This window comes from Nerophis ophidion, linkage group LG11 (assembly GCF_033978795.1).
Source record: "Nerophis ophidion isolate RoL-2023_Sa linkage group LG11, RoL_Noph_v1.0, whole genome shotgun sequence".
NCBI lineage: Eukaryota > Metazoa > Chordata > Actinopteri > Syngnathiformes > Syngnathidae > Nerophis > Nerophis ophidion.
This window is the reverse complement of record NC_084621.1, coordinates 25,126,372-25,146,332: the sequence shown is the minus strand read 5'-3', so window position 1 is coordinate 25,146,332 and position 19,961 is coordinate 25,126,372. Positions and strand designations below refer to the sequence as shown.

Below are 19,961 nucleotides of genomic sequence, written 5' to 3'. Positions count from 1 at the left end.
TGTGAGATACTCGATACAAAAACACAACGGAGCATCTTCTCGGGAGCGTAATCAGAGGGAGGAGACGCCAATGCGGATTGCAGGGACGAAGTGCAAAACTGAACGTTTCAGACGATGACTTCGAATATTGCGTCCGTCAACTCATTTAAAGAATGACAGGAAAAGCAAGGCAGATTATTTTTGTTTTTCATTACGATGATCATTTTGGTCAGGCCTGGGCAAATATTTTGACTCGAGAGGCCAAATTTAGAGTAAAGCAGGGGGCTGGTATATTTATTTTTAGGAGCAGTAATGCAAAACCTTATGCTAAAGACGTTATGACAGACCGCCTTAAACGTAATGAAACTTTACATTATTTTACTGAATGAGACACCCACAGTGTAAATAAAGAATGGGGGATATACAATATTAACTATGAATGACAAAACACTGAATATTGACAACATATGAACAGCACACTAAGCCTTGAAGATATGGCCTTTTATTAATATCTCGATATTTTTGGGCCATGTAACAATACATGATATATTAGGGGTGTAACGGTACGTGTATTTGAATTGAACCGTTTCGGTACGGGGTTTCAGTTTGGTACGGGGGTGTCCCGAACGACAAGTCTTAACAAGCTGCTTTGCTTCTACTGTCTCTGTCTCAGCACCCAGCATTGTCCCACCCACCCAACCATCTGATTGGTTACATATATAGCCGTAACAGCCAATCAGCAGTGCGTATTCAGAGTGCTTGTAATAAATGCTTCAGCGTCGAGCAGATAGGTGTTTAGCAGGTGAGCATAAGGCAGCATACTCTCCCCAAATGATAATAAACACCTACCAGTCAACTACTACTAACATCACTATGAGCCCGTTGATCTTCTAGAAACTTAAAACTGCAGCTGAGCTTGCTCGCAGTTCCGGCTTGAGGTGAAGGCTATTTAGCTTTTAGCGTAACGTTCGCTCATTGTGCGTTGAGTGTGTGTTTGTGTGTGCGCGTGTGTGTGTGTGTGTGTGTGTGTCTGTTTGTTTTACGGACAGAAAATCTTTGAATGGCAGGGTCCCTGCTGTCACAGTTGATATAAATATAACATTTACATACTAAAAATCAACTACAGGCTTCCCAAATGCTGTGATAAATTAAGCATGATGAGTTGACTTGAAGCTGTTTAATGTTGCACTTTTTATATGTACAGTAAAAGTTGGGTCATTTTATCTAATCTGAGCAACAATTTGAGGCAGTTTAATGTTGATTTACGTGGGCAGAATTATTATACTGTTCCTAATGTTAAAAGGAAAAAGCCATTGTTAACAAATTTGGCAAAAAAATAACCAAAAAATTTATATTTTGTTGTTTTCTTACTGTACCAAAAATTAACCAAACAGAGGTACGTACCGAACCGAAATCTTTCGGTTGACATCCAAAAGTACCAGCTAGTGAAAAGTTTGTTTTCCTTGCTTCAAGTTGTTTCATATGTTTTTTGGCGTTTCGCATTACTTCCAAAGCCTTCAAACCTCGTGATCCATAGTCAATATTATCATGACACCACGTGCACAAAACTTTTTCGGGACGATCGATTTTCCGAATAAAATCGCCGAACAAAGTCGTAACTTCCTTCTTCCCAACAGTATCAGTGATTTCCCTTTCCATTCAGTCCCATCGAAACTTATTTTTGACATGTTTATCAATTTCTTTTACCCGTGAAAAGTCCTTTCTCTCGAGAACAGACATCGTTTAACATTTGGAAAATGGCGGTAATAACGTCATCATTCATAACAGATGTCCTGATTGGTCACAAGGAACATATTGACCAATCAACGACGGCGTAATACTATATTACGCCGTAGTTGATTGGTCGACACTTTTTTTCCCCCCGAGATTAAAAAAGACGGAATTCCGACTTTAGACGAAAAAATCACATGCCTGCATATTCCCGCTTGAAGCCAAAACCCCCGCCAGACGATGCACCCCGTGCTGGTTTTCTTGGGAATTAATTCTTCCTCCCTTTGTTACCAGATTAGCACCTTCTCTATCTCGTATTACCACTCGCAACGCACCGTTAGCATCACAGCTAATGTTACCCAAGTAGCTACCTCTCTGCTCGGGGAGGGCGTGTGACGTTGCACCTGTGACGTATGTAAGAAAGTGTGCTTGTTTATGTCTCTGTGAGGAGGAGAGATAAGAAAGAGTGGGAAACGCATGCAGTGTAATGACCGCAGCTAAAAGCAACTGTGTGAGAACATATACCTCAATATAGTCATTTTCTATACCGCACAGAGACAAACCCGCGATATATCGAATATATCGATATACGCCCAGCCCTACATCACACCCCCTTTCTATCGACATATTTTACAATCAAGCGAAGTGCAACAAACACAGCGAAATATAAACCCAAAGGGTAAAAAAAAACCCCGCTTAATATCTGACATATAACGAAGCTTTAGAACTTTGTTTTAAAAATCTCTTTCCGCGTCTGTCCCTGACAACCACATTTCAGGCTGGCCGCTCCGGAAACACTCTGTGGAAACGCTCCCCACCCGCATTGTTTGGTGCCTCGTCTGAGCTGCTGTGACTTAGATTACCATAGTAACTAATTAGATTATTACTATATAGTAACTAGTATATCATGCAAAAGCGCAGATTCCAACTATTGAAATATTTTGTGTAGTTAAAGACCTAAGGTAATTTGAAAACATCACTGCACATCATAATCAATCAAGATCTAAAAAAATCTTTGGGAATGTCTGGTGGGCCATTTTAAAAATCTTAACAGGCGACATGCAGCCATCGAGCCTTAATTTACCCAGGTCTTATTTAGGTGAATGCAAAGCGTATAAAAAGGAAATGTTCTTGCAGCAGTCACTGCACATCTTACACATTTGTGGTTACATTTTGTGTAACCACATATTAATTTGTGCTTGTAGAGCGTGTCAGCGTGCACACACTCACAGAGCGCACAAGCAGTAACAGTGAGGAGAGGAAAACTGGCAGATAAAGGGAATTCCACTGGTTAAAAAAAGAGGATTTGGGCGTCAAAACTGTCGATGAAGGTGACGCTTTAAACACGGTAGCGCCACCCAGCAAGTAGTGCTTTAAATCATACCTCGCCAAAGGTGGCAAGACCACCTGAGCTTCAAACTGAGGTAAATATTGAAATAACAAGAATCCAGACTTGCGGGGCGGGGGGTACTAGGATGACAGGGGATGCAAAACAATAACAGTGCAATACGTTTTCACAACATGGTCACTACTGCCTATTTTGTCTTGTTATATTCTTATTTTACTGTTATAATTTGATTCCTATTGTTGCTTTTTATTTTTTATTCTTATTGTAATATTTCTCTATTTTGTTTCCATTTAAACCCCCATTATTTACTTTTTACTTTTTTGAAATTGATCTCAACTCTACACTGCTGCTGGAATTTTAATTTTCCTGAAAGAACTCTCCTGAAGGAATCAATAAAGTACTATCTATCTATCCATTCATCTATCTATCTATCTATCTATCTAAAAGTGTTTTTTTTTGCAATAAGAACCATATGTTTAATGTATTGTAAAAATGGTAAATTTTTGTGGACACCTTTATTTTGAAAAGTATCAAAATACATTTTTGTACCGGTACCAAATTATTGTTATAGGGACGACCCTCGTCCAAATACAATGCTAACATTGGAGCCTTGAGACCCATATTAATCCAATGCTGTCATGTCTTGGACTTTGGTGCGGTTTGTTTTCCCGTGGTGCAAATCGACTGGACCGGACACGGCGTGAAGGTACTGATATATTTTAATATTAACTCGAAAAAGGAACAAATAAAAAGCGCTCTCAGCGGAGGGACAAAACTTGGCTATGAAAACAAACACTATTACTATAACGTAAACTATAGACATAAAACAAAACTTGCAAACTATGGCATGAATAACGAAAACTTACGTGAAATGAGAAAAGAGCATGGATCATCAGCATGGATAACAAGGGTGGGTAGAGGGTGACGTCGCCAAGCTGACTGCCTGGCAACTACAGGCTTAAATAGTGCTGTGATTATTGACAGGTGCGTGAGTCCAAACAAATTAACCAGGTGAAACTAATGGCTGTGATGGAAACTAAAACAAACCAGGGTGCACAAAAACAGGAACTAATGGAGTCAAAAACAAAACAGAACAAAACTAAACAAAAACATGATCACAAAGACATGACAAAAACAAAATCACGAGGAATCGTTAATATTTATATAATTGTTTTTGATCAATGAAAATTAGTCGAACAGAGAAGAATGAAAAACACTGTGCTGTTTAATACAATATATACAAGGTAGAGATGCGCGGTTTGCGGTCTCATCCGCGGATAAACCGTGGGTCGGGCGGTTGACATGACGAAAAAATAGATTTTAATCAGATTCGGGCAGGTGGCGGTTGAACCATCCGGAAATAATTGATATGCATGGTTCTGTGATCGGTATCCTTTGCCATTCAAAGTGCCATTTAAGACCCGTGACATAAAGCAAAGAAGACAATAAGAAACGCTATTATTCTCTAGAATGACTGCCGGTAGTCTCCCAGATAATAAGTATTAGGGCGTGCTATTAAGCCATTGGCTTTGTCGCCTACTACAACATGTACGATCTGCTTGTCAGTCTAGCATCATGTTGTGTGTGGCTTCCGTAGCAACACGCACACGACTGCAAGGCATACTGGGTGACACAGAGTACACTAATGGTTGTGATATAAACAATTTTAACACTCTTAGTAATATGTGCCACGCTGTGAAGCCACACCAATTAAGAACGACAAACACATTTCGGGACAACATCCTCACAGTAACACAACATAAACGCAACACAACAAATACCCATAATCCTTTGTATTCATGACACCTCCTGACTATTTTATACACCCCTAACAGCAACCCCCCCCCCCCCCTGCGTCGGTAAGGTGGGCGGGGTTGGGGGCGTAAAATATATTCAGGCGGTGTCATGAATACAAAGGATTATGGGTATTTGTTGTGTTGCGTTTATGTTGTGTTACTGTGAGGATGTTCTCCCGAAATGTGTTTGTCAATCTTGTTGGGTGTGGCTTCACAGCGTGGCGCACATTAGTAAGTGTTAAAGTTGTTTATATTACAACCATCAGTGTACTCTGTATCACCCAGTATGCCTTTCAATCTTGAACGTGTGATTGCGGAAGCTGCACACAACATGTTGCCGGACCAACAATCGGTTTGTACATGTTGTTGATGGTGTCAAAAGCAATGGTTTCACAGCACGCTCATATTCTTGTAATCAGGATGAACGCTTTTTGATAGTCGCGGGAACGTTAGTGGCTCCAATTGTCATCGTTACTCTGTGAAACAGGTTTAAATAGCTCTGTGAGTGGTAAAGGCGGACAACCTCTGATGTATTTCAGCGGGCGGTTGGCGGGCGGGTACGGTCCTGATAAAATGTTGGTTCGGGTGGACGGCGGGTGGATAACGACTTTGGAGATGCGGATGCGGATGATATAATTGCCTATCCGCGCATCTCTAATACAGGGAAAGACCAACCATGTGTGCTTATTGGAGGACATTTAGATTGTCGAGATTTTTGCAAGTAGGACTACTTTTATCAGGAGTTTATATCAATAATTTAGATGAAAGCCGATATATGCATGTTATTTTTGCAGATATTGGATATTAATATCAGATCGGGATACAGTTGGTGTTTGGCCATTTGGGAAGGCACTCTTTGGAGGGCCTAATAAACGACTCTACGGACCAAATTTTACCCCGTGAGTCCCACTTTGGGCACCCCTGATCTAGAAATGTCTTTTGTTGTTTTAAACTAGCTTAGTGGCTTGCTTAGTGATTAGCAGGTCTTCTTGTCTGCTCCTGCTTGCTTTCACTCGGTGTGAACATGTTAAGAGACTTCAAAGGGATCTCCACCAATTCCCTTCGCAGCACACACACACACACACACACACACACACACACACACACACACACACACACACACACACACACACACGGACATGGATGGAGACCCAGATGCTATTTTTGCTAAACAGGAAGCAGGATCCCGGTCACTCCCAGTGGTGGCTCAGAGTGCCTCTTATGATGTTTCTCTTTATGTTATTTGCATGTCTTTGCCTCAGCCAGTTTCACGGACGCCTTAGTTCTTCACCAGTGTTGTGCTCTCAAACATACCCAACCTGTGCGCTTCAATTATTTCATTGTTGGTGCACAAATGCCTGTCTCCCCGCTCTCCCCCACCAAACTCAATTTTCCTCACACTCTATCCATCAGGACTGATTACTAAGACTTCCATTCCAATACTGAGCCGAGGGGTCACCTTAATCGTGTGGTGAGCACAAATGGCCTTTTCAAAGGCTCTGATGCAGGGGTCTCAGACACGCGGCCCGCCGGCCAATTGCGGCCCCCGAGACGTTATTTTGCGGCCCCCACGACAAGCCCAAATTTAGGGGGCCCAACAAGAAGCGACAGTGTGGCATATACAGGAGGTGTGCACGGATCGAGCAAGCAAAGACAGAGCGCATTGTCAAACAGTTCGCAGAAAAGCAAAAGAGCTGGGAAAAGATCTAATCACTCGTCTAGACCATCTTTAAACTAGAGTCAGTTCCAGTTGTGGGGCAAACCGGAACTGTTGTGGACCCACAATGTCCAAATGCGAAGAAGAAACTTGACTGGTCCTGCCCTTTTATACAGGCCAGGTTATATGGCGAGCTTATAGCCCTGAACTAGAGTCTGAAGCTTTATGCCTGAGAAGAAACTTGACTGGTCCTGCCCTTTTATACAGGCCAGGTTATATGGCGAGCTTATAGCCCTGAACTAGAGTCTGAAGCTTTATGCCTGGAACCGAACCACCTGAATTGAACTGAATCCACCAAACCGAGCCCCGGGCAGGTAGGAGGCTCCTCAGCAGCCGCCCTCTGTTTTTCATTTTTTATACCAAAACGCAACATGTTCAATGCGGTCCTCCTGAACATTCACTTTTCCCCCGTCCCTTCACTAAAACCCCGCTGGACACTGCCACCACAACATGGACTTTGCGGGGCCCGTTGCGCTTATACCATCGTTGGTAGAAAACAAGGACTGAATCAAGTACACTGATATTGTAAATACCGTATTTTTCGGACTATAAGTCGCAGTTTTTTTCATAGTTTAGCCAGGGGTGCGACCTATACTCAGGACCAACTTTTGTGTGAAATTATTAACACATTAACGTAAAATATCAAACAAATAATATTATTTAGCTCATTAACGTAAAAGACTACACGTATAAGATTTCATGGGATTTAGTGATTAGGGGTGACAGATTGTTTGGTAAACGTATAGCATGTTCTATATGTTATAGTTATTTGAATGACTCTTACCATAATATGTTACATTAACATACCAGGTACTTTCTCAGTTAGTTATTTATGCGTCATATAACGTACACTTATTCAGCCTGTTGGTCACTATTCTTTATTTATTTTAAATGGATGGATGGATGGATTTCTATTCTTGGTGTTGGGTTTTATCAAAAAAATTTCCCAAAAAAATGCGACTTATACTCCTGTGCGATTTATATATGTTTTTTTCCCTCTTTATTATGCATTTTCGGCAGGTGCGGCTTATACTCCGGAGCGACTTATACTCCGGAAAATACGGTACTGAACATTCTGTGAAATGTTGAATATGTGAATGGCCATTCGAATTTACATGTCTAATGTTTGTTTATTTTTCCTATTATTCTTTCATTTAATTTGGTACCACTTAAACTTAAATCCTAGGTTCAGTCTCCATTACCCTCCATTCTTAGAGCAGAGTTTAGATTCTTCTGATTTACCCGAGTCATATCATTCACTGTTTTACTTGGTACTTGTACAGTGCTTTATTGGAGTAACATACAGGCTACATTAATATGAAAGTTTAATGTTAGTGCGGCCCGCAAGTTTTATATGAATGGCGCTTGACAGAGTTGTGTTATTTGTGTCCAAAATGGCTCTTTCAACGTTCTGGGTTGCCTACCCATGCGTTAGTGGAAAAGCGGCAAATGAGTGAAAGCGACAGAGACGTTGCCATGGAGACTAGGGTTTTCTTTGGTACCTGGCTGCAACCTGTCCGTCAATAATAACAGTCCCTGATAACCTGGACCAATGCAAACCTTTATTTTTGTATTTTTTTTTATTGTTTAATTTGCATTACCTCACACAATGAACACTACATGGTAGGCGTGTAACGGTACACAAAAATTTCGGTTTGGAGGTCACGGTTCGGTTCATTTTCGGTACAGCAAGAAAACAACAAAATATAAATTATTTGGTTATTTTTCTCAATGGAATATTTGATGTTAAGTAATAGGAACCTTGGATAGGTCAATAATTCATAATAACATTGATTTTGATTCAATATTATGTTTTGAGCAATGACAGTTTGAAAGAAAAAAAAATGCTTTGTTTTATTAGTCAACATTGCAACTTTTTCTAAATTACATTTAACTTTTAAGTTTTCTTAATTTAATTGTTGTTATGTTTTTGTTTATTTTAATAGTATTTTTAGAATGTGCCGTGGACCTATAAAACATTAGCTGCGGGCCGCAAATGGCCTCCGGGGCACACTCGACACCCCTGCCATAGTTAATAACTGATAAAATCTGATAAATCTATGGATTAAAAGCAGAGCCTGGTGACATATGCACGTTTATCATAACTCTCTCACTCTCTGCCCCTCCCACACGAATGCTGCTGCGTGCACAATTTGTTTTGTTTTAACCCCGAACATACATTAAAAATACACGCAACCCTAACTTAAAATGCCGGACATTTGAGGCATTTAAGAAACTCCACCCGGACAGCCCCGCAAAAGAGGACATATCCGGTGAAAAGAAGAGGTATGGCCAATCTATCGTAGCCCTGTCGCTGCAAGCATGCCTTGTGTTGTGCTTTGGTGCGCAGTGTTTACACAACGTTCGGTATGCTACTTAATATGTCCGTGTGGAAACTCGTTCGGTACACCTCCGAACCGAACCGAGACCCCCGTACCGAAACGCTTCAATACAAATACACGTACCGTTACACCCCTACTACATATATTTCTATATAACGACGGGTAACCCTCCGGGGGCCGTCACTCTTTTGTGCTCGCTATCCCGGTACTTTCCCAGCTATTATCCGCCGACCGCCGTGTTGCTGTAGGGAGGAAAAGCAGAACGACACACATTGCAGAAATAACATTATTCTCCATGCGTTGGCTAAAAACAAATATATTCCACAACCCCAAACATGTCTTTTTCAAAGCCTGCAGTGAAGAGAAGGGTTAGTGATGAGCAAGGACAATTCCAGGAAAAGTGGGAGATGCAATATTTCTTTGTTGAGCACAGGGGCAGCCCGACGTATCTCATTTGCACAGAGAAAGTTGCGGTGCACAAGGAATACAATTTGAAACGTCATTATACAACAAGACATGCTGAGGAGTATGCAACATTTTTTTAAAGAAATCTTTTCTTGCAGCCCAGCCTCACCCAGACTCTGCGTCCAGTCGCCCCCAGGTAAATTGAGTTTGAGACCCCTGCTCTAATGTTATGCAACACTTGCTTGATGCATACTGTACGCTTCACGCGACGCTCTAATGAAAGCCCGACTTAACAGCCAAGTCATGCATTGTGCATTTGATTAATTACTAAATTATTCAACGTAGCGGACTTGTTACGTTGCATCTGACAGAACATCCGCTCGCTCGTATTGTGCCAATGATCTCTGGAAGACAATCAGACGTGTAAAAAGGGAGACGGGAAAGCCTCAGCGGCATGTTGCATAATGTGCAAGCATTGATTTGTATTACTTATCAGAGCCCCGGCACCATTAGCTGAACCATGTCTGCTGTCCCCGTTAAGAGCAGCAAAGTCAAGCTATCGATTGGACTGTAGCGCCCGCAGGTTGGTAAATGAATGGATGCATTCTGCACACAGATGGACGCGACGCTGGATTCTCCCTCAAAGTAATTGTGTATGTGAAACAACCTTGGGTTTACACAGACCTTCTCTGACTGCTACTCACCATGTCATAGTTGGTGACCACTTTCTTGAGAACCTCCGGCAGCAGACCTTGGGGCTCCATGACGGGAAAGTGGTCGGCGACGTTGAACACCAGGATGGGGCTGCTATCAGGGCCGCTCAGTCGAGGGGCAAGGGCCAAGATGCACTGCTTGAGATTAGCCACGGCTGAAAGGCCACACAGCTCTTTAAAGGACACTATGGCGTTCTGCGGGAGGAGAAGGAAACGTGATGAAATGACTTACGTGGCAAGGAAACCCTCCCTTAAAATTTTATATGACTTAGTAAATACTCTGGATATGTGATTTGGCACTCTGTATTTCAACTAATACGAAAAAAAATGTAAGGAACGCAACTAAAATGACCTTAGTGGTTAGCATGTTGGCCACACAGTCAATAGATTGACGGTTTGAATTTCCATTTCAGCATCTCTGTGCGGACTTTGCGTTTGCATGTGTGGGTTTTTTCCGGGTACTCCGGCTTCCTCCCACATTCCAGAAACATGCATAATATATTGTTTACTCCGAACCACTCATAGGTGTGAATGTTGTTTTGTATTGTATATAAAGGTGAAAGTCAAAAAATGTGAGCATCGTGCAAAGGTTTGTTTATTCCAGCATTTACATTTACAAGGTGAAATTAATTTATGACACAGGCTCATAACATGCAACTCAATGTATTTCAAGCCTTAATTGTAGGGGTGTAACGGTACGTGTATTTCTATTGAACCGTTTCGGTACGGGGATTTCGGTTTGGTACGGGGGTGTACCGAACGAGTTTCTAATCTAAAGTCTTAACAAGCTGCTTTGCTTCTTCTCCCTCTGTCTCAGCACCCAGCATTGGCCCACCCACACAACCATCTGATTGGTTACATATATAGCAATCACAGCCAATCAGCAGTGCATATTCAGAGCGCATGTAGTAAATGCTTCAGCGTCGAGCAGATAGGTGTTTAGCAGGTGAGCATAAGGCAGCGTACTCTCCCCAAATGATAATGAACACCTCCCAGCCAAATACTACTAACATCACTTCTAGAAACTTAAACTGCAGCTCAGCTCGCTCACAGTTCTGGCTTGAGGCGAAGGCTAATTAGTTTTTAACGTAACATTAGCTCATTTTGCGCTATGTTTGTGGGTGTGTGTGTGCGTGTGTGTGTGTTTTACGGGCAGAAAAGCTTTAAATGGCAGGGTGCCTGCTATCATAGTTGATACAAATATAACATTTACATACTAAAAATCAACTACAGACTTCCCAAATACTGTGAAAAATTAAGCATGATGAGTTGACTCGAAACTGTTTAATGTTGCACTTTTTATATGTAGAAGAAAAGTTTTGTCATTTTATTTAATCTGAGCAACAATTTGAGGCAGTTTAATGTGGATTAACGTGGGCAGAATTATTATAGTGTTCCCAATGTTAAAAGGATAAAGCCATTGTTTACAAATTTGGAAAATAAATAACCAAAAAAATTACATTTTGTTGTTTTATTACTGTACCGAAAATTAACCGAACCGTGACCTCTAAACCGAGGTACGTACCTAACCGAAATGTTTGTGTATCGTTACACCCCTACCTAATTGTCTATAATTTTAATGATTACGACTTACAGTTTATGAAAAATGCCTAACTGAAAATTGGTTTCAAAAACCGCATGGCCGTGACCATTAAAATTATAGGAAATAAAGGCTTGACATATCTCACATTGCATGTTAATAGTGTATACATCATATTAGTTTCAAATTTTAAGTTGAATTGCTGACATGAATGGATTTTTGCACGATACTCAAATTTCTGGAGTTTCCCCTGTATAGTCCCGGCAATAATTGAACGGCAACCAGTCGAGGGGGTACCCCGCTTCTCTCACCCAAAGGCTTTAGGTCACCATGACCCTAATGAGGACAAACTTTATAATTATGATTGGATAGTCAATTTAAATTAAAGAAATGCTTTGTTTGAAGCTATACAAGATGAAGTGATAAACGCAAGGAAAATTCAAGGCGTGCAATTGCTTTAAAGTATTATTTAAGGTAGTACTTGACCTGAAAGTCTTACCTGCATGTTTTCTCTGAAGTCTGTAGCCTCTCTGAGTGGCAGCAAGGCCGTTTTAAAGACGTCATCCAAGGACTTGATCAGCAGCACTCTCATGCTGGCGTACTCCCTGTTCTTTTTGCCCTTCCTCACCGACAGACCTCTTTTGTGGGGTTTGCCGCCCCCTCGTCGATTGGTTATGGCCACATGAACGAACAACAGGGTATGTGGCAGAACCTCGCCCGTGAGAGACTGGAGCGGAACGTGGCGGAAGCCCGGCTGCAGACACTCGAAAGGGATGGTATACTGGCCGATGAATTCGTCACCTATGTAGTCATCATCCAGCACCACGAAGCGCAACATGGCGAGCTCGGGTAGGTTGATCTGAAACTCAAAGCTCTCATCAAACAGAGGATTGTCTCCGTTCTGGTTGACCGTCTTAGTCCTTTGCTCTGCGCAGTCAGCTGGAATGCCGTGTATTTCTACATACACGTAAGGATCTACAACATCTCCTTTGGCACCGGAACCTTTGGGCTTGGGGAAGTTCTGTCCACTGATAATTTTAATGTGTAAAAGTTGCGGAGAAACACCAGGCACGGAATCTTTTGTGTTGGCACTAAAATAGGAAACCTGCTCCCGCATAATGGCTGGACGGAGGACGTAACCACAATTGCCATTTTGACGGAACCAGCCAATGTTTAGATCCATCATCAGGCCGGGAGTCTGGTAGTTCATTGCCACAATCTGGCAACCACACTTCCAAAAGTCTTGTGGGTTCATGTTGCTGGAGTCAATCCTCATTGGACTGGGGTACACACGTGCTAGAAAGTTCTTGTTATAATTGACGAAGTCTCCCGGAAAATCACTAGCACAGCGACTGGCGAAGACCTCATTGAAAGAGCAGAGCTCCCAATGCTTCTGGCACTGGAATGACGTCGGGAAGTCCTTAAACTCCACAGACTTACATAATGTGACGAGATCAGAAAGGTCTTTTGACAACTGGAACTTTTTGGTTGCGACAGTTTGTTGCTCCGGAGAATCAATGCTCATTCTCTGAGACATCTCTGCCCCCTCATCTTCATCCGTCACCTCCCCCTCAGAAGCAGTGCAATTAGTGCCGAGTTTCTTTCCCTTCAGCAGAATCTTTCCCTTCAGTTCTGAGGGAGATGGAAGGTAGCGATCTTCAGGGTTAGCAGGATCTAAGTTGATCTTATCTCCAAGGATCTTCTTTAAATGCTGAAACATGACTTGTTGCTGCTTTAACGAGCAATGGTTTTCTAAACACAGCATAAGAGGGTACTCAGATGCAACAAACGCATACTTGTTGATGACTTCAATGACGTTACGAAAAACGATCTGTGAGGTCATGGTGTGACCAGTGTAGATGACAGGTTCATTGTCAGGTCCATCCCACACATCTAGTTCTACACTGCGACAGCCCATCTTGAGTGCGCGGATATAGCCCGTAACGTCGGAAGGACCTCTGAATTGATCTTCTATAAGGTACGTGTTGTGGGAAGCATTGATGTAATAGTGGGACAATGGCTGGTTCATGTCTTGGCATACGGTTTTGTGTTCAGGTTCAAATATATGGCACTCTGAAGACAGAAGGTAATTGGTAAAGCCATCCAGTGAGAGCCAACCTTTAAGCCGGCCCTCTTTGGACGGTTCATACCTCTGAATGACTTCTATGCTGGTGTCCTCACTTGATTGCGCCATACCTTGCTCTGCCTCCAGAAAAATCATCAAGTCCTTTGTATCGAGAAACTCTTTGTTGCTCGAAAACTGTACAAAGAGAAAATAAATCTCTGGCCTTGTGCAAAGATCGTGAAAGACCTCGATGAACTCGTCTCTCGTTACATTAGAACCAGCTTTGTCCTTCACTTTGTGAAGTTCCTTAAACTTCAGTTCAATTTTTACATTCTTAAGTCCCGGGTTCAATTTTTTGACGAGCTGCACAGCAGCACATATTGTTATTTGTTGACTGTTGTTACTGTCTGCTTCATTAAAAAGCTCCCCAAGCCAGGATGAACGCATATTATTTTGACAGCTCTCGATCATGTTTAAGGTATGTTTCCCATAGGAGATCAGGTATCGCAGTCCTGTGATCCAGGTGTTGGCTACATCTGCAGTGTTGGCCACCAAGTCCAAGGACTCATAGTTCTCACCAAAGATAATTGAGAAAGCACAGTCCTCAGATATCTGGTCATAGGTTCCATTAGTTCTAAACGTGTCTGTGTTCTTCCCCGCCCGGACCTCCTTGATGGATTTCACATCAATCTTGGCCTTTTCCGACTCCTTCTTTGAGGGCTCCCATCGTAAGGACTGCATGTCAGCATCAAGCAGGAAGTAGCGGTGGTAAACCCGAGAGTTGGACCGCACCTTCTTCAGCTCGGAGCCGTCCACCATTGCAGTGATGCAGTCGCTGGCGCTGCTTATCTTCTTTTCAGTAGGCATGCTGCTGAAAGACACCGTCTTCTTTCTTTCCTTCCGCTGTCTCGAAGTGTCCTGTGAACATTTCAATGCTGTCGTAAATACGTGCACAAGATTAAACAACTTTAAAATACATGCTATCTAATTTATGTTGACACTTGGACTGCACGATTTTAAGAAAAAAATCAAATTGCGATTTGTCTGCTCAAAATTCTGATAGCAATTAGATTTGCGATTTTTTGATATGTACAGTGGGGCAAAAAGTATTTAGTCAGCCACCGATTGTGCAAGTTCTCCCACTTAAAATGATGACAGAGGTCTGTAATGTTCATCATAGGTACACTTCAAATGTGAGAGACAGAATGTGAAAAAAAATCCAGGAATTCACATTGTAGGAATTTTAAAGAATTTATTAGTAAATTATGGTGGAAAATAAGTATTTGGTCAACCATTCAAAGCTCTCACTGATGGAAGGAGGTTTTGGCTCATAATCTCACAATACATGGCCCCATTCATTCTTTCCTTAACACGGATCAATCGTCCTGTCCCCTTAGCAGAAAAACAGCCCCAAAGCATGATGTTTCCACCCCCATGCTTCACAGTAGGTGAAGTGAAGTGAATTATATTTATATAGCGCTTTTCTCTAGTGACACAAAGCGCTTTACATAGTGAAACCCAATATCTAAATTACATTTAAACCAGTGTGGGTGGCAGTGGGAGCAGGTGGGTAAAGTGCCTTGCCCAAGGACACAACTACAGTGACTAGGATGGCGGAAGCGGGAATCGAACCTGCAACCCTCAAGTTGCTGGCACGGCCACTCTACCAACCGAGCTATGCCGAGCTATGGTGTTCTTGGGATGCAACTCAGTATTCTTCTTCTTCCAAACACAACGAGTTGAGTTTATACCAAAATGGATACATGGATGATACAGAAGACGATTGGGAGAATGTCATGTGGTCAGATGAAACCAAAATAGAACTTTTTGGTATAAACAAGCTGACATCAAGCTTTTGTGCAATATGTCACTAAGATGACATATCAAAACAACACTAATTTAAAGTGCACTTTTTGTACAGAACGCTACTGCAATAGTTAAAAAAAAGTTCACTTTTGTGCATTATGTCACACAAGATGTTTCAATAATTGTCAAATAAAAATAAGCTGCATAATAGGTTCCTGCGGACGTTATCTCCTTATGTTGTTGACACATTTTTTTTTTCATACAGTGTTAATCTGGAAATGGTTGCTTTGGCATTTTGTTGGTTTGGCACCGGCCGGAAATGTTGACATGCGGAGTTTCAAACACCCTACATTCTGTAGCGGGTGACTTTTCAAATGATGCTACATTAGCAGTGCTGCTACTTTTTGTAGCAACGCTTTTGCCGCATGAATGTTGAACATATTCCCGCTGTTTTTCTTGGTAATTACCTCTTCCTCCATTTGTTACCAGATTCGCACCTACTAGAGGTGTAACGGTACACAAAAATTTCGGTTCGATACGTACCTCGGTTTAGAGGGTTCATTTTTGGTACAGTAAGAAATCAACAAAATATAAATTTTTGGGTTATTTATTTACCAAATTTGTAAACAATGGCTTTATCCTTTTAACATTGGGAACACTATAATAATTTTGCCCACGTTAATCCACATTAAACTGCCTCAAGTTGTTGCTTTGATAAAATAAAATGAAAAAAACGTTCTTCTACATATAACAAGTTTTACTTTAAACAGTTTCCATTGAAACTGTTTAATGTCAACTCATCATGATTAATATATTACAGCATTTGGGAAGCCTGTAGTTTACTTTTATTATGTAAATGTTGTATTTTTATCAACATGTGATAGCAGGGACCCTGCTATTCAAAACTAGTCTGCTACATTACTAATGATTCATGTAACTATAGCTGAAAAATAGTACAATTGCAATAGGAGAGACTATTCATCCCTAAACACAATGGAGTTCAATGAAATAACAGACAGACAGGGCTTTGCTGACCCTAAAACACGCACACGCACGCACGCACGCACACACACAAACAGAAAAATGAGCTAACGTTACGCTAAAAGCTAATTAGCCTTCATCTCAAACCTATACTGTGAGCGAGCTGAGCTTCAGTTTAAGTTTCTAGAAGGTCAACGGCTCATAGTGATGTTTGTAATAGTTGTGGCAGGGCAGTGTTTAGTATAATTTGGGTAGAGTCTGCTCCTCCCCTGCTAAACGTATATCTCTGCTCGACGATAAAGCATTGACTACATCGTTCTGAAGTCTGAATACGCACTGCTGATTGGCTGTTACATCGCTCTGAATACGCACTGCTGATTGGCTTTGTATGTAACCAATCAGATGGTTTTGTGGGCGGGACAATGAGGCAGAGACAGAGGCAGAAAGCAGAGCAGCTTGTGAAGACTTCTCCTTCCGAACTTGTTCGGTACGCCCGCGTGCCGAACGGAAACCCCCGTACCAAAACGGTTCGATACAAATACACGTACCCTTACACCCCTAGCACCTACTATCTATTGTATTACTACCCGCACCTCACCGTTAGCATCACAGCTAACTTTACTATGTCGCTACCTCTCTGCTCCGTGGGAGCATGTGACATTTCACGCGCTACGTGTGTAAGGTGCGCTTGTTTTAAATCTCTGTGAGGAAAGACAAGAAAGAGTGGGAAACGCATGAAGTGTAATGCCCGCTGCTAAAAGCAACTGCGTGAGAACGTAAACTTGAATATCACAATGTATTCATTTTCTCTATCGCACAGAGACAAACCCGCGATATATCGAGTGTATCGATATATCGCCCAGCCCTATGTAGCGTCTTTGCATTTACAGTAATACACCGTTACAAAAAGCAACTGCAGATTTTAGAGTAAAAAATTGGCAGCTCAGTCAACAGAATTTTTAGGCAAAAAAAAACAGTAGTAGTTTTTTGCAATTTGTAGTAATATACTGTAAAGAACAACATAACATGTAAAGTGAAGTATTTTTATTTAGACTAAAAAATGTTTGGAAAGTATAAATATTAGCTGTAATATTTGTTGCAATAGCCGAGATGAAGTCGGGACTTGTCCGGGGTGTACGCCGCCTACCGCCCGAATGCAGCTGAGATAGGCTCCAGAACCCCCTGCGATCCCGAAAGGGACAAGCGGTAGAAAAATGGATGGATGGATGGATGGTTAAATTTGTTGCAATACTGGATACTATTAAAGGCAAAAGCAGTACCGTATTTTTCGGATTATAAATCGCAGTTTTTTTCATAGTGCGATTTATACTCTGGAGCGATTTATGTGTGAAATTATTAACACATTACCGTAAAATATCAAATAATATCATTTATCTCCTTCACGTAAGAAACAAGGCGTATATCAGCAATCGTCACACACACGTCAACCAATAAAAATTCGGCGGGGGAGGTTCATGGCAGAAGTGCATTGTGCAAAAAAACGATGCTACCTGCTACTACTTCCGTACCTATGAAAATTGCTCATTTCAACGTTGGCGGTAACCTATAAAAACTGAGAAGGGCTGAACAAAAATGGCACCGAAAAGGAAATCATATACTGCAATAAACGTATAGCATGTTCTATATGTTATAGTTATTTGAATGACTCTTACCATAATATGTTAAGTTAACATACCAGGCACCTTCTCAGTTGGTTATTTATGCGTCATATAACGTACACTTATTCAGCCTGTTGTTTACTATTCCATATTTATTTTAAATTGCCTTTCAAATGTTTATTCTTGGTGTTGGATTTTGTCAAATAAATTTCCCCAAAAAATGAGACTTATACTCGAGTGCAGGCCTGGGCAATTATTTTACTCGGGGGGCCAGATTTAGATTTTAAAAAAAAAGTGTGTCTGGGGGCGGGTATATCTACTTTTAGGAAGACTAATACAAAACCTCACTATAATGATTAAAAGCTAAAAACGTTATGACAGACCGTCTTAAAAAACAGAATGGAATTTCACATTTTTTTTACTGAATGAGACACCCAGAATGTACATGAAAATAAAGAATGTGGTATTTATAATATTAACTATGAAGGATAAAACACTGAATACTGACAACATATTTTACGATCAACCGAAACACAACCAAAATGCAACAAACATAGTGAAATAAGAACGTGAAGGGTAAAAAAAACCCCCACCTAAAATCTGAAATATCTCATAGTGACCAAAGTAACTGATTAGATGACCATAGTAACTAATTAGATGACCATGGTAACTAATTAGATGACCATGGTAACTAATTAGATGACCATAGTAACTAGTATATGATGCAGATGCCAAGCATTGAAAGACTTAGTATAGTTCAAGTCTTACGGTCATTAGAAAACATCACTACACATCATAATGGCAGCTACAGTTTCCGTCTTAAAGATCTAAATAAATTATTTGGGAATGTCCGGCGGACCAGATTGAAAACCTCAACGGGCTTTCTTTGCCCAGGTCTGCTCTAGTGCGACTTATATATGTTGTTTTCCTTTTTTATTATGCATTTTCGGCCGATGCGATTTATACTCCGGAGCGATTTATGATCCGAAAAATACGGTACATACTCGGGGTGTAACGGTACGTGTATTTGTATTGACCCGTTTCGGTATGGGAGTTTCGGTTCGGTTCAGAGGTCTACCGAACGACTTTCCACACGGACATATTAAGTGGCGTACCGCACGTTGTGCAAACAATGCACACTGAAGCACAAATCACGACATGCTAGCAGCGACCGGGCTATGATAGACTGACCATACCTCCTCTTTTCACCGGATATGTCCTCTTTTGCGGGGCTGTCTGGGTGGAGTTTTTTTTTAAAGACATAATGAAACCCACTACTACCGACCACGCAGTCTGATAGTTTATATATCAATGATGAAATCTTAACATTGCAACACATGCCAATACAGCCGCTTTAGTTTACTAAATTACAATTTTAAACTTCTCGTGGAGTTTCCTGTTGAAAACGTCGCGGAATAATGACACGTGTGATGACGCGTGTTTGTGACGTTATTGGCTGGAGGGGACATATTAGCCCAGCACCACTTAGGGCTAAAAGTCGTCTCTTTTCATCGCGCCATTACACAGTATTTTGGATATCTGTGTTGCTGAATCTTTTGCAATTTGTTCAATTAATAATGGAGACGTCAAAAAAGAATGCTGTTGGCGGAAAGCAGCTGCCTTTAGCACCGAAACACAGCCGGTGTTTCTTTGTTGTGAAGCTTTAACACAGAGCGGTCAAGCAAACATGTTTCTCTACGTCAACCAGCAAGTTTTTGGATGGGAAATTTTGATATTAAGTCGGCTCTTACCGGAGACTTCAGTGGATTACGCGACCTCATCCTGCAGCTCAAAAAGGCAGCTGTGATCTTGGCTCCTCGGCTTCTCTCAGAGACACTGGCGTTTACTGCAGCCATCCGACTTTCAGGTATGACTTTAGAATCTCGCTAAAATACTATTAACACAATAAGTAGATAAGG

At 41.4% G+C, this 19,961-nt stretch overlaps 1 protein-coding gene across 1 annotated transcript in view; it reads right to left on the bottom strand.

Moving 5' to 3' along the window:
• The window catches only part of LOC133561853 (inactive phospholipase C-like protein 2), a 60,525-nt gene that overhangs the window by 18,982 nt on the left and 21,582 nt on the right, over positions 1-19,961 (bottom strand). Inside the window, exons 2-3 of the mRNA XM_061915457.1 lie at positions 12,071-14,554; positions 10,023-10,226 (exon numbers count right to left, since the gene is read on the bottom strand). Of these exons, the coding sequence (XP_061771441.1) occupies positions 10,023-10,226; positions 12,071-14,554 (2,688 nt within the window). The remainder of the gene's footprint in view (positions 1-10,022; positions 10,227-12,070; positions 14,555-19,961) is intronic.